General features: G+C 39.2%; 1 protein-coding gene across 2 annotated transcripts in view; it reads right to left on the bottom strand.

The window, feature by feature from the left end:
• uba6 (ubiquitin like modifier activating enzyme 6) overlaps positions 1-22,550 on the bottom strand; it is a 35,257-nt gene that overhangs the window by 7,473 nt on the left and 5,234 nt on the right. For both annotated transcript variants that reach the window (XR_007429470.1, XM_049472233.1), the window contains exons 7-30: positions 21,231-21,311; positions 20,965-21,087; positions 19,169-19,292; positions 18,942-19,045; positions 17,700-17,762; positions 17,317-17,393; positions 17,166-17,232; positions 16,477-16,620; positions 15,688-15,755; positions 15,292-15,370; positions 14,502-14,582; positions 13,698-13,775; positions 12,683-12,864; positions 10,348-10,453; positions 8,721-8,810; positions 8,236-8,316; positions 6,600-6,728; positions 6,351-6,402; positions 5,700-5,763; positions 4,703-4,772; positions 4,524-4,595; positions 3,026-3,149; positions 2,681-2,874; positions 1,170-1,297 (exon numbers count right to left, since the gene is read on the bottom strand). Coding sequence is in view for 1 of the 2 variants with exons in the window: in XM_049472233.1 (XP_049328190.1) it covers positions 1,170-1,297; positions 2,681-2,874; positions 3,026-3,149; positions 4,524-4,595; positions 4,703-4,772; positions 5,700-5,763; positions 6,351-6,402; positions 6,600-6,728; positions 8,236-8,316; positions 8,721-8,810; positions 10,348-10,453; positions 12,683-12,864; positions 13,698-13,775; positions 14,502-14,582; positions 15,292-15,370; positions 15,688-15,755; positions 16,477-16,620; positions 17,166-17,232; positions 17,317-17,393; positions 17,700-17,762; positions 18,942-19,045; positions 19,169-19,292; positions 20,965-21,087; positions 21,231-21,311 (2,381 nt within the window). In the remaining variant the exon portion in view is untranslated. The remainder of the gene's footprint in view (positions 1-1,169; positions 1,298-2,680; positions 2,875-3,025; positions 3,150-4,523; positions 4,596-4,702; positions 4,773-5,699; positions 5,764-6,350; positions 6,403-6,599; positions 6,729-8,235; positions 8,317-8,720; positions 8,811-10,347; positions 10,454-12,682; positions 12,865-13,697; positions 13,776-14,501; positions 14,583-15,291; positions 15,371-15,687; positions 15,756-16,476; positions 16,621-17,165; positions 17,233-17,316; positions 17,394-17,699; positions 17,763-18,941; positions 19,046-19,168; positions 19,293-20,964; positions 21,088-21,230; positions 21,312-22,550) is intronic.

The raw sequence follows: 22,550 nt of genomic DNA, 5'->3' as shown, positions 1-22,550 counted from the left end.
TAAAGAGAATCCATCAATCCAGTCTCCTGTAATCCACAGTTATATCCAAACAGCGCTGGAAATCACTTCATCCAGAAATGAAACTTATCCAATCTTTATCTCTGTTTTAAAACCGTTTTATTCACCGAATTCGACACAACACGCTATTATAGTCAGAAGCCTCGCGGAGTAATGCGGTACTTGCTGTGCTTCAACATAATATTATGGTCTGTCAGAGCGTTGCGGCTACCGTTGTCAAGAGCGTCGCGGAGTAATACATACTTGCTGTGCTTCAACATAATATTATGGTCTGTCGGAGCGTTGCGGCTACCGTTGTCAGGAGCGTCGCGGAGTAATACGTACTTGCTGTGCTTCAACATAATATTATGGTCTGTCGGAGCGTTGCGGCTACCGTTGTCAGGAGCGTCGCGGAGTAATACGTACTTGCTGTGCTTCAACATAATATTATGGTCTGTCGGAGCGTTGCGGCTACCGTTGTCAGGAGCGTCGCGGAGTAATACGTACTTGCTGTGCTTCAACATAATATTATGGTCTGTCGGAGCGTTGCGGCTACCGTTGTCAGGAGCGTCGTGGAGTAATACGTACTTGCTGTGCTTCAACATAATATTATGGTCTGTCGGAGCGTTGCGGCTACCGTTGTCAGGAGCGTCGTGGAGTAATACGTACTTGCTGTGCTTGTTGATTTATTGCTCAGAGATGTTGTTATTTTTCACAGATATTGTGAAGGATTTATTGCTCAGAGTTATTGTTACTGATATAAATAAAGTTTCATTTAGTGCGCCTTATAATCCAGTGCGCCTTGTGTATGGACTAACACTAAAAATAGACCGTTCACTCATCGTGCGCCTTATAATACGGTGCGCCTTATAGTCCGAAAAATACGGTACTCACCTCTGAATGGGGTAATAGCAAGTGCTAAGGGTTAGGAGGGGAATAGCGGTTAGCGGCTAATGCTAAAGCTACTCCAGCCTTGATGCCTTGCTGGAAAACTACACTGAAACTCCTGTATAACTCTGTACTTCAGTGGAGTGGCTTTACTGCTCTTTAATACCTGACTGGTAACAATTATATATAAGGCAAAATTTAAGTATTTTAACTGCGTCTTATATTTAGAAAACTACGGTACATTTCGTAATAAAGTATGGTCTTTAAATGGATGTATTTTATACCTGATCTGAGTCCTCTTGACCCTCGCAGTCTCTGTTAGGACCACCACAGGAATAGCCAGGTTAAAGAAGCAGTTCTTAAACGTCTCGAACCCAAATCCTCCCACGACTTTAATCATCTCCAGCGCCACCTGCAGGCATTCCATAAAAAAAATAAAACATTAAAACATAAAATATCATAAAAACACAGAGCTTGTAAACAATTACTTCGACTGACGAGACTGGAATAGCATTAGCATTAGCTACTAACCACTATTTCCCCGTTTAAAGGTGAGTATTATCGGCCTGTAGTCTGCTTTTAACCCAGACTAGCACTGCTGGAGCAGCATTAGCATTACCCGCTAACCGCATTAGCTCTTTCGTCGTTCAGAGGTGAGTATTATCGGCCTGTAGCCTGCTGCTGCTAACCCCGGCTAGCCTGCTGCTGGAGCAGCATTAGCATTACCTGCTAACTACGCTAAGCGCTAGCTCTGTCGTTGTTCAGAGGTGAGTATTAACGGCCTGTAGTCTCCTTCTAACCTACCTGGCACTTCTGGAGCAGCATTAGCATTACCCGCTAACAGTGCTAGCTCTTTTACCGCTCATAGGTGAGTATTATCGGCCTGTAGCCTGCTGCTGCTAACTGCAGCTAGCACTGCTGGAGCAGAATTAGCATCACCCACTAACAGCGCTAGCTATTTTACTGCTCATAGGTGAGTATTATCGGCCTGTAGCCTGCTGCTGCTAACCCCGGCCAGCACTGCTGGAGCAGAATTAGCATTACCCACTAATCATGCTATCTATTTCGCCGTTCAGAGGTGAGTATTATCGACCTGTAGTCTGCTTCTAACCCAGTGGGCACTTCTTTAGCAGCATTAGCATTAACCACAAAACGCGCTCGCTCTTTTGCTATTCAGAGGGGAGTATGATAGACCTGTAGCCTGCTGCTGCTAACCACGGCTAGCACTGCTTGAGCAGCATTAGCATTACCTAATAACTGTGGTAAGCGCTAGCTCTATCGCCATTCAGACAGAGGTGAGTATTATTGGCCTGTAGTCTGCTGCTAATCCTGGCTAGCACTGCTGGAGCAGCATTAGCATTACCCACTAACCACGCTAGTTATTTTGCTCTTTCTGTTTAGAGGTGCGTTTTTCGGACTGTAGCCGGCTGCTAACCCTGGCTAGCATTAGTGTTACCTGCTAAGCGCTAGCTATTCGGACGTTTCAAGGTGAGTATATCGGACTGTAGCTAACCCGTTTACCATATTAAAACAAGCTATGTCGGACGAACCACTAGCTAATATCGCCCTGGCTTACCAGAACCTTTAGGATTCCTCAGTGTAGCGCTGTCAGGCAACATTAGGTACTAACCTCTAGCTGTTAGCCGCTAATGCCAATGCTCCAGCCTTAGTGCTGGAGAAATTTGTGAACCTAAGCTTACTGTAAATAAACAGAAGCACTTTACTCACCCAAATAAACAGTTTTCAGAGCTGAAATAGAATAAGTTCCTTATAGTGTCTCTTAAAATGTTCTTACCAGGCCAGCAACAGCAGCAGTTGCCGTAGCGATGGCAGGGATGATTTTTCCTGCAATGCGTTTGGTCTGGAGACGGTCAGCGGCCTCGATGGAGTACATGCTCGCCCGCAGACCTGAAGCCGACTCCACAAAGTCCATGTGTCCGTTAGAGTCGTCGTCCTTCTCGAAGATCAGTGGAGTCATGCGCAAGCTCTCTGCAGAGATTAGAAGCATTATGTTTGACAAATACTAAAAACTTAATTTCAATATTAGAATCTCATCCAACTGTGAAACATGGGGGTGGAAGTATCTTAATGCGCCATCCAAGCCTCCTATCACCAAACACAATGCAGGCGATAAGTGTACCTGGTCTGATGAAGCCAGAGCCAAGGGCCTCCTCCAGTTGTGATATGGCTTCTCTCTCCTCCTCACTGCTCACCATCAGCTTCAGCTGATCAGGCTTCTTCGCAGTCTCATCCGTCTCTATACGCTATATATACACACAGATCACTGATGAGGTAAATCACAATCAAAATCAATAAAGACAGTATTAAACCAAGAGAGGGAGACAAAATAAAGCATATAAGTAAATAATTGTATGTAGAAAAGTATGTAAAAATTCCACTGAATAGGTGCCACTGGCTTGTTGCAACTCTTCCAAATTAAACTTTTTTAAACTCTGAATCTAATAACACACATATTTAACTATTTAAAACAAGTACTGGTAAAACGTAGCTCACGCAGCTTTACTTCATTTTCTACAAGGTTTCTAAGCTGAATATGGTTACAAAACTCATGTAACATTTAAAAAGTCCACTAATTCCTTTGATTTTCTCTAAAGAAAGTATTTTTTTTTAAAGAAATGGTTCAAATAATTGATATTTATGACGAAAAAATCACTCCTGTTACTGGAAATCACTCCTATTACTGAAAATCACTGCTGTTACTGGCCCTCACTCCTGTTACTGGCCCTCACTCCTGTTACTGGCCCTCACTCCTGTTACTGGCCCTCACTCCTGTTACTGGCCCTCACTCCTGTTACTGGCACTCACTCCTGTTACTGGCACTCACTCCTGTTACTGGCACTCACTCCTGTTACAGGCCCACACTTCTGTTACAGGCCCACACTTCTGTTACAGGCCCACACTTCTGTTACAGGCCCACACTCATGTTACAGGCACTCACTCCTATCACTTACTCCTGTTACTGGCCCTCACTCCTGTTACTTTTTAATGCTTTGAGTAACAGGAATGAAAGTAACAGGACTGAGTTTTTAGCATAGAATTAGCAAAAACATGAAAAATAACTAAATGGCGGCTATGCTAATAGCACAAGGACACTGAGTACATTCTAGTGATTTTACCTTTTTTTTTTTTAAATAAACAAATAAGATTAAGAATTATTTTTATTTAACGGGAAAGATTGTTAGGATCGACCTCCTCTGTCATCGTTACAATACGATCAAATATACAGAAAAACTAATGAGGTAATTTAATTTTGGTCTTTCCATGATCTTTAGAAGAACCAACTGATGTCACTTCCTGTTGTAGATGTGACTTGTTGTAGAATGTTCCAGATGTTTAAGAAGAGGTAATGTGTTACGGTAACAGGACTAAGTGAAAACCAGGGATACAACTAAAATGTGTATTTTAACTTAAGTTCTATGGATTTATTATGAAAAAAGATAATCTGAATGATTTTACTAATTATATTTCATGGTAAACTTTATAGTTAGAGAGTGGGGGCAGGTAACAAATGCTATTTTTTCAGTGTTTTATAAAATTACACATCTTACTTTTTGCAATTATGTCAATGTACACAACACTATACTCATTAAAGTAAATGTTAAACCTAATAAAGTTACCTTCTCCGCAGGTATGTATTCTGGAATCTTCACTTCTGCTAAAATGCTGGTAACAGCCTCGTAACTGAGACTCTATTATCGGAAGAGACACAAACAAAGACAGAGACTTGAATAAATACCACTGAATAATGACGATAAATGATAAGCTTTATAGGATTAAAAGTGAATTTTAGTGGCACCTTTTCTGAATATGGCACATTATAAATTCCTGCGAACAGTCGAGCTGTGCTGACCACGAAACCAAAGTGCCTAAGAAAAAAGAGAGAAAAACAGAAACAAAAGGGATATAAATAATATCAGAATCAGGATCATACAGGTTGCCAGATTGAGACTACGGTGTCGAGCGACAACACTCTGCTTGCTCTCTGATTTATGGCTATAGCAAACTGTTTGCCTGCTATTCTATTCTATTATATGCTATGCTGTTCTATACCCGACAACCCCGAGTGTGGAAATGGGAATAGTGGAACTTTCGGTTTCTGTTGCATATTTCTGTATGCTGGTCGCTAGGGATGCGGTAAACAGCCGTGGCCGGTCTGGTCCCTTAATTTGACTGATCAGATCTCAAAAACGGGCTGTTTTTAGTAATTTGCTAGCAATAACGGTGGCTAGTGCTTGTTTTAGCCACTAATGCTGCTGCACCTATCCTTAGTGTAAATCTGGAAATCTAAGCTTACTGTAAATAAACGGAAGTGCTTAGGAGAAAAATCTGTGTAGATTAAAATCCAGCACAGAGAATGATTTGTTTTATATATATTTTTAAGAAATACAGTTTTGTTTTCTAAGCTGCCAGTGGCAAGACCTGCTGAATTAGAAGGAAAACATGGCGACACGATACCCCATTTCCTTTCTAGTGTTGCATAATGCGCCTTATAATTCGTTGTGCCTTATACTGCGAAAAATACAGTGTATCATTTATTTTATCATATCATTATTATATATAATAACAAAACTAACACCCAGAATGTCTCATTTTTTAATAGAGTAGACAACAATCTGGACGAAGACAACTTGAACAGTTAAAGTAAAAATGTGCAACAAATAAATGATTATTTACCAATAATTAGTGAAAAATATTATTTATTTTTTTCCCAATATCGTGCAGCCATAATGAATATGGCAGGATCTGTTTTAAACTGTAATATTGTATATTATTGTAAAAATGTTCTCACTCACAGAGGATCTTTGACATCAAACTCTATAGGCGATGGGGGCCGTTTGGGAGACTGCCAGAATAGACCTGAAACAGACAGAAAAAAAAAAAAATCAAATCATCTGACAGACAGAAAAATAAGAGTAAATCATGATTAGATAACAGTGCTGAGGTAAATGTATGATTAGAACAGCAATGCCAAGGTAAACGTATGATAAAATAGCACTGCTGAGGTAAATATGATAATTAAATAGCACTGCTAAGGTAAATATATGATTAAATAGCACTGCTGAGGTAAATTCATGATTAGAACAGCACTGCTGAGGTAAATGTATGATTAAAACAGCACTGCTGAGGTAAATGTATGATTAAAACAGCACAGCTGAGGTAAATTCATGATTAGAATAGCACCACTGAGGTAAATCAAGATTAGAACAGGATTGCTGAGGTCAATGTTTAATCAGAACAACAGTGCTGAGGTAAATTCATGATTAGAACAGCCACTGCTGAGGTAAATCATGATAAGAACAGGATTGCTGAGGTCAATGTATAATTAGAACAGTAAATTAGAGGTAATTGTATGGTTAAAACAGCACCACTGAGGTAAATCATGATTAGAACAGCACTGCTGAGGTAAAAGAAAGAGAAAGAGAGAGAGTCTTTGTGTGACTTACTGCCATCTTTTAGTCTGGTATCCAGTGGAAACGAGTGCAGTAGTTGTAGTGCCTGTAGAGTAAAGTGTACGATGAAGCACATAACATGTAATGACAGAAGTACATTTATAATTAGAATATGCATACTAAGATAAACATATGATTAGAAAAGCACTTTTTAAGTAAATTGATGATTAGAACAGCAGTGCTGAGGTAAATTAGTACTTTACAGCTTGACTGTATTTGAGACGGTGGAAAACCCTACTGTACCTTTTTCTTGAAGTACTTGTCGAACTTGAGGCGAGCGAGAGTCAGGCAGTGCTCCCAGTGTGTCGGTCTACGACTCAACAGCTTAATGACCTGAAACGCCCCCTCCATACTCTCCCCTGCCTTCATCCTCTACACACACACACACACACACACACACACACACACACATAGTTCACGATAATAACAGAGGTGCTGAGGTAAATGTATGATTAGAACTGCACTGCTGATGTAAATCTATGATTACAATAGCAGTGCTGACATAAATTCCGTGATCACAACAGCACTGCTGAGGTAAATCTATGATTAGAATAGCAGTACTGAGATAAATTCACCATCAGAAGAGAGCTGCTGAGTTCAGGTACATTTAGTATTTGAATAGCACTGTTGGGATAAATCTATGATTGGAATAGCACTGCTGAGGTAAATTCATGATTACAATAGCAGTGCTGAAGTAAATGTATGATTAGAATAGCACTGCGGAGGTAAATTTATCATTATAATAGCAGCGCTGAGGTAAATTCATGATTAGAACAGAACGGCTGAGGTTAATTAATAATTAGAATAGCCCTGCTGGGACTAAATCTATGATTAGAAGAGCACTGCTAAAGTAAATATAGTAAAGTAAAATAAAGTAAATTCATGGTCAGGACTGAGCTGCTGAGGTACATTTAGTATTTAAATAGCACTGTTGGGATAAATGTTTGATTAGATCAGCACCGCTGTTCTAATCTAAGGTACACTTAGATTAGAACAGAACTGCTGAGGTAAATCTCTGATAAGAATAGCACTGCTGAGGTACATTTAGTGTTTTGAAGGGGTGTGATTGGAGATAACCACACCTTCAGTTTGAATAACACTGTTGGGATAAATCTATGACTGGAATAGCACTGCTGAGGTAAATTCATGATTACAATCACACTGTTGAGGTAAATTCATTATTACAACAGCACCGCTAAGGTAAATGTATGATTAAAACAGATCTTCTGAGATAAAATTGTGAGTATAACAACAGTAGTGAGGTAATTGTATAATTAGAACAGAACTGCTGAGGTAAGCATGTGATTAGAATAGCACAGCTGAGGTAAATTTATGATTAGATAAGCACAACTAAGGTGTTGGATGCACTTGTGCTTTGTTCTTTATTTTTTTAAAGCAAGATAAAGATACATTTAGTCTCTAATTTGAAAAAAAGTGTCAGGTTCTGTATTTCGGCTTGCACACATTATTTTACACTATGTCAGAATAACAAAGTGAAGAGCCAAAACTAGTGAAACCCTAGTGGTGAAAATTTCCGCCTAAAGCCATATCCTGCACTGTGAAGGTGCCAACACCTGTCTGCGGATTCTGTGGTGAAACGTGCCAACCTCTCCTGAACTGTAGTGAACCCGTGTGAACTGTAATGCACTTCATAAACCCTGAATGCACTCGCGTGCACTCTCGCGCACTCCCTGCACTCTCTACTGTACCAACCCTCCCACACCCTGCTGAATCGCCGTGCACTCAAACGACTCCGGTGCCCTTCAGTGCACTCGCAGGCACTCTCTGAACTCCAGCACTCGCGCCTGAACTCGTCTGCACCCGGGACACAGATCACAACTGCAGTACAGTTTATATAAACACACACACACACTCTTACCTGTAATACATCTTCAGCTGACAGGTGGTTGTGCCAGAACATGTTAAACATGGAGGGCTTGTGTGAAAAGGCACTTTCAAACTAAAAAACACAAAGAAGATCAAATACAATACAATTAAATTAATAGATATATAAGAAAAACATCAATATATCAAAGTATTTAGATATTAATTTATTTTTTAAAACTACAGATTCTCAAACAGTATCAATTTTCAATGAGTATTAAAATACAAATACAAAGCAAACTTTGTAGACTCGAAGATCAAAAATTTGATTGACATTAAAAACACTGCTGAGGTAAACTCCTAATTAGAATAGTACTGCAAAGTATTATTGTATTATTAGAATAGCAATGCTGAGGTCAATGTGTCATTAGAACAGCACTGCTGAGGTAAATGTATGATTAGAACAGCACTGCTGAGGTAAACGTATGATGAGAATAGCACTGCTGGGGTAAATGTATCAGTAGAATAGCACTGTCTGACCTTGTCCCTGGCCCACTGTATAGTATGCTCAATCACAGCAGGGAAAGACTTAAGAGTGCAGAAAGGAATCTCCTCCTCTGGTGGATCCCTCTGTAGAACACAATCACCATGTTAAAATCACTGGAATTTTTCACCACATAACTCAACATGTCATGATAATAATAATGCACTCTGTCTATCATCAACAATTGGAGTCAAATAAATAAATGTCATGGAAACAAAGCCTTTTTTTAAAAGGATCATTATGGTCCTTTTAAGCACTGGAAGCTCTTGTCAGCAGAGCTTCAGCCAGTATTTTCGTATTAGAACTGTGCAGTACTTTGCGATACTGTTTTACGTTTTTTGATTTTTTTATGGTTTTAGCCTCGAAACCTGCCCACCACGATTCCCCCAGTCCCATTTCCTCACTCAGGGTTGCCAGGTATACAACACAACAGTACACAAGTAGTGTGCTGCAGCCATGAAAACGGGGGAGCTGGCATTTTTTTTTATATTAAACAGGTAATTATTGGTTTCAGTAAGGTTGCTAGCATGGTAGAGATCAACATTTTGGACAATGACATATATGTATATTCACTGATCAGACACAAATTAAGACTCGCTGTTACTGATTGTTTTGTTAACCTCCTAGGACCTGGCATCCACATGTGTGGACATCAAATTTCGGGTTGTCTAGATCACAAGACTACATATTTTTCATGCAGTGTTAGCATAAGCCGCTAAACTCAGTAAGGGCTAGCTCTTTTGCCTTTCAGAGGTGAGTATATATCGGTCTTTAGCCTGCTGCTAACCCTGGGTAGCACAGCATTAGTCAGTAACCGTGCTAAGCGCTAAGCCTTTTGCCGCTCAGAGGTGAGCATTATCGGCCTATAGCCTGCTGCTAACCCCAGCTAGTACTGCTGGAGCAGCATTAGCATTAGCCACTAATTGAGCTAAGTGCTAGTTCTTTTGCCGTTCAGAGGTGAGAATTACCGGCCTGTAGACTGCTGCTAACCCTGGCTAGCATTGCTGGAGCAGAATTAGCATTAGCCGCTAATCACGCTAAGCGCTAGTTCTTTCGCCGTTCAGAGGTGAGTATTTTTGGCCTGTAGACTGCTGGTAACCCTAGCTAGCACTGCTGGAGCAGCATTAGCATTAGCCACTAATTGAGCTAAGTGCTAGTTCTTTCGCCGTTCAGAGGTGAGAATTACCGGCCTGTAGACTGCTGCTAACCCTGGCTAGCATTGCTGGAGCAGAATTAGCATTAGCCGCTAACTGAGTTAAGCGCTAGCACTTTCGCCATTCAGAGGTGAGTATTATTGGCCTGTAGACTGCTGCTAACCCCAGCTAGCACTGCTGGAGCAGCATTAGCCGCTAACTGAGCTAAGCACTAGCTCTTTCACCACTCAGAGGTGAGAATTATCGGCCTGTTGACTGCTGCTAACCCCAGCTAGCACTGCTGGAGCAGTATTAGCATTAGCATTAGCACGTAAAAAACATCAATTCAATTAACTTACAATTGCTTAAAGCTTTTAGTAAACCTTACTTAAAATGTTTAAAGCAAATTATTTTCTCACATTATTTAAGTCAATTTGACGTATCCAGGCTTCCAGTGCAAGAAATAATAATAACAGAAATAAAGACTCACATGGCTGTTGTAGGACTCAGTCAGGTTTGGCACGATGATCTCCGTGTGACCTTTTGTCCCCATTGTACCAGAGTCGAGCAAGGCTTTCTGATTGGACACGCTCCGACTGTGAAAAGCCAATAAAACAGGATCAGAGGATGATCTAGTTTTAAAGGTATTAGTTGTCAATTACTGTTAAATTAAACTTTAGTTAGTTTTGACTAAACAATAAAAATACAACTTTCCAAAGTATTTTTAGGATGTCTTTACGTTTTCTGTTGGCTTTTAGGTCTGAATCAGTTAACAAGTTCAAGTTAACAAGAAGCATTTTTCCCATGTTTTTTTTTTTTTAGTTTCACAAAAGAAAATTGGAAGTGCAACAAAATGTGTCATATAGGGCTGTCCCTAACGATTATTTTTTAAACGATTATTCTAACGATTATTTTTTTCGATTAGTCGACTAATCTATTCATTGAGAAACATATTTAAATAATTATTTTACGTTTTAAAGCAAACGATAAATTACTATATGTATATATAATAACAACAACAACAACAACACAAGCCTACTAAACCAAACCCCACACTTATAATCACTTACATGTACAGCACGTTGTTTAGATCTATAACGCTAAAAATGGATAAGCTCCCATACACCACAACCGTGTGTTGCACTGTTTTCTGTGACCGCTAGATTTTGTGACCACTGGCAAGTAGTTCTCAGCAGACCGGTGCACTGGCCGATTCGAAACGTGTTCGTTTCTAATGTTTACCCCGACTGGCCAAAACGGTTCAGTTTAGGGCTGAGGGTAAGGTGTAGGTATAGAAAGCTTCCGTTTTGCCAATGAACGCTCATAACCGTGAGCACTGGTAACAAAATTCCGACGGTGACAGAAAACGGTGTGACACCGCAGCGCCGACGGCGCTAGCTAAAATAACTTAAGGCAGCTAGCTTAGCTAAACACCTGAACTTATGAATAATGCTACTGTTTCTGGAAACTGCGAAATGCCATGCACAAATATAAACCAAAAATGTATAATTTCTGCCTGTGGCAGGTTTAAAACCTTTGGTAGACAGCCTTAAGTCTTTTTAAGGACACCCGCGGAGACCCTGATGTAAACGGTAACTTACTGTGTGACCCTGTTGACATAGTGCTCCTGGATGTTTGCGCTTCAAGTGCTCCTTTTGCACGTATGGCAGAGGACCACATTGTTGCCCTTTTGCGTGAAATGCTCCCAAACTTTAGATGCCCGCTGGCGTTTTTTTGTAGCTGGAGATTGCTCTCCGGAGTCCAAGCTCTCTAGAGCTTAGATTCTCTGCCCGAACCCGACATGACCCGAGGCCCGCCCGTAAATCCGACCCGGGCTCCAGAAAATAGTCCGAGATGTAGGCGTCTGTTTTTTAATTATATTTTTATTTTAAAAAAAATAACGAAAACTGAAAGTGAAACTAAACTAATTTATTTATAAGCGCTGTTTTCACTACCGCAGTTCTACAGCGGGGGTGTTGTGCCGATTCTGTCCGCGAAGCGGGAGTCAGATTCAGCAGAGAGTCGGATTCGGCACAAACGCGGCGGCACCTCGCGGTCCGCGGTGTCAGTTGTAAGCGCTCGCGCTAGCCGCAAAATACGGCAGAAAACACTGAGGGAGCTGCAGAATTATGAATGGGACTAGAATATGAGCACGAGGAGATCAAAGAGAACCTTCACCTGTGAGTAGAACAAGCAAATCTCTCTCTCTCTCTCTCTCTCTCTCTCTCTCTCTCTCGCACGTGAACTCCTCCGCGTTTGACTTGCAGAACTGTGTTTAGCTGTTCTTAAAAATCATTTTAATTAAATAATAGTTCTATGCTTCTATGTTACCGTGTTAATTAACATAATTCTGATCATATTTCGCTCATTAAAACAGCCCGAAAACAGCCAGTTGGAATTTTTGGGCCCGATCTAACCTCTAATGCTCTCCACAGGCGCCGCCATGTTTACGACGCGCCGACGCACGTTATGCAAATCGATGTATTTTTGTAATCGATGACGTCGATTATGTCGATGCGTCGCCCCAGCCCTAGTGTCATATCAAACCATGTGAGCAGGTTGTCTCTGCTAATTGGTCATGGTTGTTTGGGGCGAAGCTAAAAAGTAAATACAGAAAGAGGATTCTGTGTTCCGGACTAGTGCGGTATTAGTTTACATGTGTAGTGATTATCTGGGTAATAAATCAGGCCAAACTGTAACTGAACAGCTTTTCAAAGGGTTTTTTAACAGTTGCGTCAGAACCAGAGCCCGTTTAAACTGGACTAAAAATAATGCTGGTGTGAAAACACCTTTAACAAATCCAGATGTCAGTCCAGCTGTCTCACCTGTCCACGTATCTCCTGGCCTCCACGTTGTCCAGCGCCGTGACCACCAGATTGATGCGTGAGTAGAAGGCATCGCTGTACGTGTCCTCTGTGGCAGGACACACTTTCTTCAGGTGAGCGTCGATCTGAAGCTCTGGATTTATGTCTAACGAAGCCGCGGCTGCTGTGATGCTCTTCGGCTTCTGCGCAGAAGAAGAAATCGAGAGACACAAACGGTCGGATACATAAAAATAAAACGTTTTTCAGTAATCAAAGATAAGTGGGTGAGCAAAACATAGACCCTCTTAGATTATTATTAATTATACCACAGTCAGTGCAGACCCTGCAATGGGATTGGCTGAGAGGCGTTTTATGAGTGCCATTATCAGCCGGTAATGCACTGTAACTGAAGCTCTCTATGTACTGTATTACTCCGCCACATACAGATGATCTAACAACGATGCAGCACTTACAAACCAAACACAAACCAAATGCGATATCATTATTGACCACCTCGGTTACCACAGCAACCACCTAACAATACCAAAGCAAGCACTAAAAAGCATGTGACTGAAATGTACACAGAAAAAGAAAGGCAGTCTTTTAGTAAAATAAAATAAAATAATAAAATAAATGCTACGGCTAAGGCTAAGTTAGCTCAGCTAACACTACTATCCCTTTTAGACTATTACCTTAGCATAGCTTAGCTACACGGATAAAAAATTAGCACCCATTCCTTCACTAGAAATCTTTAGAAAAATTGTTATAGTTGATGTTGCCGATTATTTTGATTAATCGTTACAGCCCTAGAATTGTTATCATATAAAACCCTGACACCGATAAGGTTCTGGATGCTTGGAAATCTAATAGAAAGCTTTCCTGGACAGTACAGACCGTTATTCCAACAAAAGCAGGATAAACTCTTTAAATATATTTTTAATTTCTGAAGTAACAATGTACAAAAGTGTTGGGACACTTTCTTATCAGACACAATAAAAGAACAAATGAGGAGAGAAGGAATATATAAATGATCTACCTGTATATGATGAGGTCTGAAGAGAAACTGGCGGTTGAGGTTGGACTTCTCTATAAGATCTGGATCAGTGATGCAAACCTGCTCAAAGCAAACAAAAACAATGATTACAAACAAACTAAACGTTCAGTACAGTATTTCGCAAAAGTAAAGATTTTATTAGATCTTTTCATGAGAAAACACTGAAGAGAGATTTGTTGAAAACACTTTGCTAAAGACAATTCATTGAAGAGCAGGCGCATTTTGAGCAACAATAGTAAGGAACAGGGGTGTCTCCGTGTTTCTCTTCTAATTTAGTGGCGAGACCTGTGAAGCTAAGCTAAGTTAACACAACTGTAATTCTTATAAAAACATTTTCAGACAAGTTAAACCAGCGCTGGATGTTAATCTACACAGATTAAAGCTAAAGCATATAGCTATAGCATTAGCGGCTAACCGCCGCACAGAACCCTGAGTGTTCCTGTAAACCAGGGTGATGTTAGCTAGCGGTTCGCCCCACCTAGCTACAGTCCAATATACTCACCTATGAACAGCCAAAGATCTAGCCCGGTTAGCAGATAATGCTAATGTCGCTCCAGCAGTGCTAGCTGAGGTTAGCAGCAGACTATAGGCCGATAATACTTGGAGGAGGCATGTGTTAGTCTTCACCCTCCTGGTGTTGGGGCATTACTAGTAATAGGGGAAGTCCTAATGAGTGGGTTGAATAATTGGCCGTGTAAATTGGGGAGAAAATGGGAAAATTTATCCCTAAGTTTACAAATGCTTGGTTTACTTCAACACAACACTTCTCATTAACCTCTCACATACCTCCCCTGAGCATCTGGCCAATCCCACGCCAAGTAGTGCAAAATTCTTCAGCATCTCGCAGCCAATGGCACCACAGCCCACCTGTGAACAGAAAGGAAAAGATCACGAGTCATAAAATATGTTAACAATCTCCTGCCTCTAAGAGACTGTTTTGAACTGTTCTTTTCATGCACACCTTCACCCCAGCTGCCATTTGCCATTCTTTTTATAGGTCACTTGATGTCAAATAAATTGACGGTCAATCTCCAGACCTGAACCCTATTGAAAAATCCTCTGAATGTAATCAATTAAGATGTAAGTCGGTCACAAGCCATCAAACAAACAAGCTGAACTGCTGCTTGAATTTTTGTACCAGGATTAAAGGCATAAAGTTATCCAAAAGCAGTGTGTAAGACTGGTGGAGGAGAACATGATGCCAAGATGCATGAAAACTGTGATTAAAAACCAAACAGGGTTATTCCACCATATACTGATTTCTGAACTTTATTAAAACTTTATGAATATCAACTTGTTTTTTTTTTTGCATTATTTGAGGTCTGAAAGCTCTGCATCTTTTTTTTGTTATTTCAGCCATTTCTCTTTTTTTTTGCAAATAAATGCTCTAAATTACAATATTTTTATTTGGAATTTGGGAGAAATATTGTTTGTAGTTTATATAATAAAACTACAATGTTTATATTACTGAAATACCTATAAAAGAAGTGGTCTCTGTATATATAAGAAGTGTGAAAATCCAAAAAAAAAAAAAAAAAAAAAATTATATATACATACATAGAAATCCCTCACTTACCATGAAAACCCGAAGCTTATGCAGCTCCAAACACAACGTTTCACCGATACACGCCCTCAGAGCATCATAACGATCTCCCCTGCACACAAAATCACACACAGAAGCTATTAATCAGGATTAAACAAAGTAACTTGCTCTTATAGCCTTCAACACTGAGGCTACACAAGAACAAATTACATGCATTTCCAGTATACACATATGAGGAAGTATTAGTCTGGGGGGAAAGACTACACAGTGATGGTGGGTAGAGGAGGGAAAGACATATCCAATACCTGGCAAATAGATATAATATACTAAATGAATAAAATAATAAAATAATGAATGAATTAATAAAATGAACAATAAAACGTATTAAATCTGAATGTTGGAGCTGAAACTCCGATCTCAAGGTCTTACCTCGGTGCAAACTCCTCTACTGGAAGAGATTGGAGCGGCTGAACCACCTCTACAGCATCCAGATAAAACTACAGACATACAAACACATGAAAAATCAATAGTCATTCAGTGAAAAGACAAACTAAAGACTGTATTTTTTGCACTATAAGGCACATTTAAAATTAGGGGAGTGTTTAAAAAAAATTATTCTTCGATTTAAAACAGATCATTTAAGTTATCCGATATCCATTCATATAAACCCGAATCGATCTTTAGAATTAGCCTATTTTCTCTTATATGCGTACAGTTTTAACGTCTCGCGGTTTCTGGCTGGGGTGAGGTAGGGCACAGGAGTCACACTGCGGTAAGTTTCTGTAAAATGTGGGGAGTTTCTGTAAAAATGTAAGTAATTTTCTTCTGTATTTTCACTCACTGCTGTCTGTGATTATCAAACTAGTACATTTAACACTGTTTTAAGTTGTTTTTTTACATATATATATATAATATTCAGCGCTCGTTTAACTTAAAGTATTTTATTTTATTTCAGTTTTGTTTACTCAGCTTAGCTTTACTTAACTTAGTTAGCTACCAGAATTGTTGTTGTGTGACATTTGTTTGTTTGTTTAATTTAAGAAAAGATAAAAGTCCTTGTTTATTTTGCAACAACTTTGATGTTAATTATTTTTTATTTTTTAACTGCATCACCAAAGTATTGGAGACAGACTACCTACCAAGTTTCATTCCTGTCAGTTGCTTCCTTCTGGGTGCAATTATAGGTTATTTTAATGAAGTAATTAACATCTAACTTACCCACTGCTGAAGTGGTGTGAATTTTCCAGTGAGGGCCTTCAGAACTTCCTGACTAGCCACGCCCCCCACCGCTGCCGCCAATGGAGAGAGACAGCCTCTTGCACAGCGTGATAAACAGCGCACCAGCGAGGCGTTCACACACACCTGAACGAGTGCACATAATATAAACACAAACAAGATTATGAATAGAATAGATTTAAGAATTGAATTAAATAAAAATTCAAACTTAAAAGGTCTCCTTCCGCTAAAATCCACTTTTTATTGTTCTTTGTGAAATACTATAGGTCTTATTGAGTTGTATATATGATGCTGCACATTAAACATATGTTCTTCAACCTCCATTTTCTGCAGTAGCTAAGAAAAAAAAATCCTTAGAAATACGAGTGGATCAGAAAAAGCACACAGGTCTACATCAACCCGTGAATTAGTATTCATGGCCACGCCCACCTCGGCTCGGGACCGCCCACAGACGGCGCTGAAGCTGTCTCGTAAGCTAAACCCCTTACAGCTCTATATACAGCAGCTAGTTAACGTTAGCTATCTTGTGTAAGTAACCATAGGTTTAAATGGGATCTCCAGTTGATTCTGCGTTTTACAATTGCTTACACAATGTAAACCAAATTGTATTGTCCTTGTATTTCTCAATTATATAAATCACTGCCATATAAGCGTTCAAACACAGAGCTCACCTTGTTCTTCAGGGTTTCATTCACCTCCTCTGTGAGCTTCAGCAGGAGTTCAGAATCCTGCAAACATCTAAAAACAGAAGCAGCAGCAGCTGATCAGCGACTCTCAGATCAGAGCAGTGAAGATAAACGAGAGGAAATGAGAAATCTTTACCCTGTGCTGGGAAGCCTGCTGTGCTGTTCCTGAAACAGGTCTAGAGCAAGCATCGTCACGTGGATTTGCAGCGGAGCCTGATGGGAAATGAAGTCTTATTTTTAGTTATTAGTTTTACAAATAAACAAAACATATAGACTAGTGATGCACAATGATATATAAATAAAAACGATGAGTTTCTTTAATTTTTCCAAATTGAAAACCTCTGGAATATAATCAAGAGGAAGATGGATGATCACAAGCTGATCATCAAACCAAGCTGAACAGCTTGAATTTTTGCACCAGGAGTAAAGGCATAAAGTTATCCACCAAAAGCAGTGTGTAAGACTGGTGGAGGAGAACATGATGGCAATATGCATAAAAAAACTGACACAGGCACAGACCTCAGGTTTGCTGAAGTCTGGAATTAGAAGCTGAGGGTCGTGCAACTGCTGCTCCATCGTCTCCTGCAAACACATAGATCATAATAAAAAGCCTGAAACTACAACAGACCACATTGACAAAAAAAACAATTACAGTGCCAGTAAAAATTTAAGGACACACCTTAAATTCAGTGTTTTTTTATTATTATTTTAAAATATTCTGCATTGTAGATTAATACTAAAGTCATCCAAACTATATATGGAATTAATTAGTTCCTGTATTTTTCACACTATGTGGTGCACTGGATTATAAGGTATATTTTAAAAGACACTATAAGGAACTGATTGGTGTTTAGGGGGTTGGGGGTGGTAGCTAACTAAGTTAAGCTAAACTAAGTTAAGCTAAGCTAATTAAACAAAACTGCAATAAAAAAAAAAAAACTCTCTTTTTAAGTTAAACAAGCGCTGGATGTTAATCTACACAGATTTCTCTCCTGAAAACTGGGGAGAGTTTATTTGGGAGAGTAAAGCAACTTCCGTTTATTTGCAGTAAGCTTAGATTTCTAAAATTCTCCGGCACTAAGGCTGGAGCATTAGCGGCTAACCGTTAGCGGGTAATGCTAACGCTGCTCCAGCAGTGCTAGCTGGGGTTAGCAGCAGGCTTCAAGCTGATAATACCCACCTCTGAATGGTTAAAGAGCTAGCGTTTAGCGAGGTTAGCGGCTAATGCTAATACTGCTCCAGTCTTGGTGCTGAAGAACTAAACTGAAACTCCTGTATAACGCTGTACTGCCACAGCAGAGTGGCAAACAAAGTTTGATTTGTTACTTTACTTTATTTTATTGTGATTATCATGCCATAGTTGTATATAAAATAAAAATAGGCAATAGGTACAGGTTATAGCACGAACCTCGAGTGTATAATTGCAATTATACAACAGTTCCAATATTATAAGCTATTTTGAGTTAAAAGGACGAGAAAATAGGATCTGTTTGGTTACAAACACTCCGCCAGTTAAAATAGTTCCATTGCTGCTCTGTTTGTAGCTGCGCAGTTTGGCTTGTAAGCGCTGCATCATTGCTAGATTACTTGTATGTGGTGGAGTAATACTCTGTACATGGAGAGCTTCGTTTGCAGTGCATTACCGGCTAATAACAGCACTCATAGAACGCCTCTCAGCCAATCATATTGCAGGTTTGTAACAAACTGTGGTATATATTATATACAGATTTAAAAATGAATAAATAATATTCGTTTACGCACAAAGCTAAAGGATTTGGGGGTCTTGACCATGCGGAAGATTCCACCGTGGAGGTACGGCTGGAGGGAAGATGTATCGCCTATTGCAAAACTGTAGGGAGAGATAACTGTGGAAAACACAGAACACAAAACAGAAACATGTATTAGAAAAAGAAGAAGAAGAAGGATTATTATTATTACTTTTATCATTTATATCGGTTTAAAATCTATATTTGTGTTTGTGTGTGTACCTGTAACTTGTCGTGACGCGCCGTTGAGCTCAGTCATGCCGTTGATTTCTCTAAAACACACACTCTGCCCCGTCTGAAGTCCATGTGTGCGACTGTCCATGCAGGTCACAACCCCAGGGTTGTCCTACATTAAAAAAAAAAAAAACAGAAAAGGTTAAAAAGTAATTTCTAAAGCTTTAAGACTCCAAAGAACCACAGTGAGAGTAATTATTACTATTCACAAATGGAGAAAACATGGAACACTGGTGAACCTTCCAAGGACTGACCGGCCGACCAACTGAAATTACTCCAAAAGGGCATGAACAACTCATCCAGGAGGTCACAAACAAAAGAACCCAGAACAACATTTAAAGAACTTCAGGTCTCACTCGCCTCAGTAACTCAGTTAAGATCAGTGTTAATAATTCAATAATAAGAAAGAGAAGAAAAGAAATGGTCTCCATGAGAGAATTTAAGATAAAAACTAGATCCACTGCTGACCAAAAAAACGAAGATCATCAGATCAGAAGCCCTTGGCCCGCACCAATTGGCTCACAAATCTTGGGCACTCCCGCCCCACCGCGTATGAATACAACACAACACCGCCCACTGATGGTGAAACACCACTAGTGCAGATTTAACCTTTACAGACTCTCCATCTATTTACAATATAAATCATGTATCTGAAACAACATTAAAGAAACAGTAGTACTAGAGCCATTGAGGCAAAGTAACAGCAACAGTTACTTTTACTAGTTAAACGTGATTTTGAAGACATTTTTAAAATCAAGAATTGTTTCCTGTTTAGAGATGGTTTATGAAATAAAAAGGTCAAAATAAAAAGAAAAATAATGTTATAGTATAATTATATAATGTAATTTTATAGTAGAATATTAGAGTAGAATATTGGAGTCTTCTTTTTCTGTGCATTACAGACAGAAAACAACATTCTTTTATTTTTATTTTCCATCACTGGAGATAATTCAGGTCGGAAAGGGTTAAACCAAACAAATGTAAATAAAATAAAATAAGAGTTAGGTAGAGTGGGAAAAAATTTAATATTTTTTATTAGTAGTTTCAAAATTCCTCAAATTCAAAATCAACTGTATTAATCACAACAATATTTAAGCTTTGTGCTACAACTTGTAATATTGGCATTGCTGTAATGCTGAAAGATTTTTTTTTTTTTTAAGAATTAAAGTTTCGTTTGTTTATTCAACACCTTACACTCACAGCTTAAAATATCCTATATTAACTGGAAAATATATACACTTAAGCTTTTATTTTAATAATAACAACTCTTTATCTGATATCGGTGGCTGATATTTTGAGTAATATTAGAGGCTTATTTATTTGTGGGATCGCGTCTTTGTCTGCACCTCCTATTGGAGACATGGCTTAGCATTTCTTCACTGTGCCTCTATGGGATCCAGCAACTCCCAGTGGTGTATAATGACATTACATTTGGTTTGTATTTGTCTTGTAAGCGCTGCATCATTGCTATTTTACATGTTACCTGTACGTGGCGGAGTAATACATGGAGAGCTTCCGTTACAGTGCATTACCGGCTCATAGAACGCCTCTCAGCCTCTCATCACATTGCAGGGTCAGAACTTACTGTGGTATAATCTGTGAAGAATCATGATTCAAATCATGATTCAAATGTGCGGGTATTTTATTGTATTGTATTGTTAGTTTTATTAATGTTAATGGGGGAAATAAACGCTAGTGTAGCTCCATATTCCATGCTCAACTACCTGGAAAGAGGAAACTTGCCAGCAGCTGTGTTTGTGTGTGTGTGTGTGTGTGTGTATTACCTGAGTGATGTTCTGAATGAACAGCTCTTTAGGCTCCTCCCCCGTTGGGTCCAACACCTCAAAGCTCTCCCCGAAATCACAGAACACTCGCGAGCAGATCCCCAACACGTCACAGCTAATGAACTGCCAGAAGAAACACGCAACCATTACACATTATTTAACACTACAGCAGTCTAATAAAACATAATGTAATAATTATTAATGCACCATATTTCATATTTATCCAATTAAATGGTGTTAAAGATGTTACTGATGTGGTTCATTACCCGGATGGGCGGCTGCTGAGAGTGGCAAAAATGATTGATCCTCTTCTGCAAGTTCAGCCGCGTCTCTGTCAGCACTACACACTGTAGAGACACACACACACAGTCATAAAACCACATTATGCACAACTCTACTCATTAACTCTATTTTATTACATCCTGCGCAAGTCATGTCACAATGCTCATTGCTATCTTAAATCCCGCTAACAGTGTATTTTCACACTTAGCACTGCTGGAGCAGTATTAGCATTACCCGCTAAGCTCCCCGCTAAGCTCTAGCTCTTCAAAGGTGAGTACTATTGGCCCCGGCTAGCACTGCTGGAGCTGTATTAGCATTCCTGCTAACCATGCTAGCCATCTGGCCATTCAGAGGTGAGTATTATCGTCCTGTAATCTGCTTCTAACCCTGACTAGCACTGCTGGAGCAGCATTAGCTGCTAAACGCTAGCTTTTTGGGCGTTCAGATGTGATTATTATTGGCCTGTAGTCTGTTTCTAACCCCGGCTAGCACTGCTGGGGCAGTATTAACATTAGCTGCTAAGCGTTAGCTTTTTGGGCATCAGCCTGTAGCCTGCTGCTAACCCCAGCAAGCACTGCTGAAGCAGTATTAGCATTACCCACTAAGCATGGTAGCCATTTGGCTGCTTTGATGTTAGTATTGTTCTTTTTTTTTTTTTTCAAGCTAAATTCGAAAATATAAAATTTGGTGTAAAACTTATTTAATTCTGTTTTATATTTGAGCATTTTAAATTTTAAGAGAAATAAATAAAAAAAAGAATTTGTATCTCAAATATAAAGTTGACTTCTGTTACAAGATGGAAAAAAATGGAAAAATCTGAAAAAAAAGATACATTTATCCATTTTTCCTGAAATTCCGATTGTAAGAGGCAGAGGTGGAAAAATTAAAAACTGAAAAACTGGATTAAAAGTCATTTATTGAGCACTACTCTAAATATGAAATAAGGAAATATGAATAAGGAGTTTTTACATTCAAACTTATATTTTTGCATGTAACCTCAACCGGTCAGAAAATTTAACAGATAAATGTTACACTGTTAATTAAGAGAATTATTACATGACTTTTACTTGTTCTCAGCAGCGCAAAGCATACTGTTCCTGTCGTTATGATAGCAAAGACACAGATATACGCACTAAATCAAGCTTCACGATGCACGGTTGACAGCTCACCTATACATCGCTAAAATAGGGACCTTAATTTTTTTTTTACGTATAAATCCTGTTTAAACACTCAGAAAAATGGTTCCTTGAGTCATTTCAATTATTCAGCAACAAATATCAAAAAAAGTGATAATTTTATAAAAA

This window comes from Astyanax mexicanus, chromosome 25, assembly GCF_023375975.1.
Source record: "Astyanax mexicanus isolate ESR-SI-001 chromosome 25, AstMex3_surface, whole genome shotgun sequence".
In the NCBI taxonomy this organism is placed as follows: domain Eukaryota; kingdom Metazoa; phylum Chordata; class Actinopteri; order Characiformes; family Acestrorhamphidae; genus Astyanax; species Astyanax mexicanus.
Note: the sequence above shows the minus strand (reverse complement) of the source record. Positions and strands in the feature narration are given on the sequence as shown.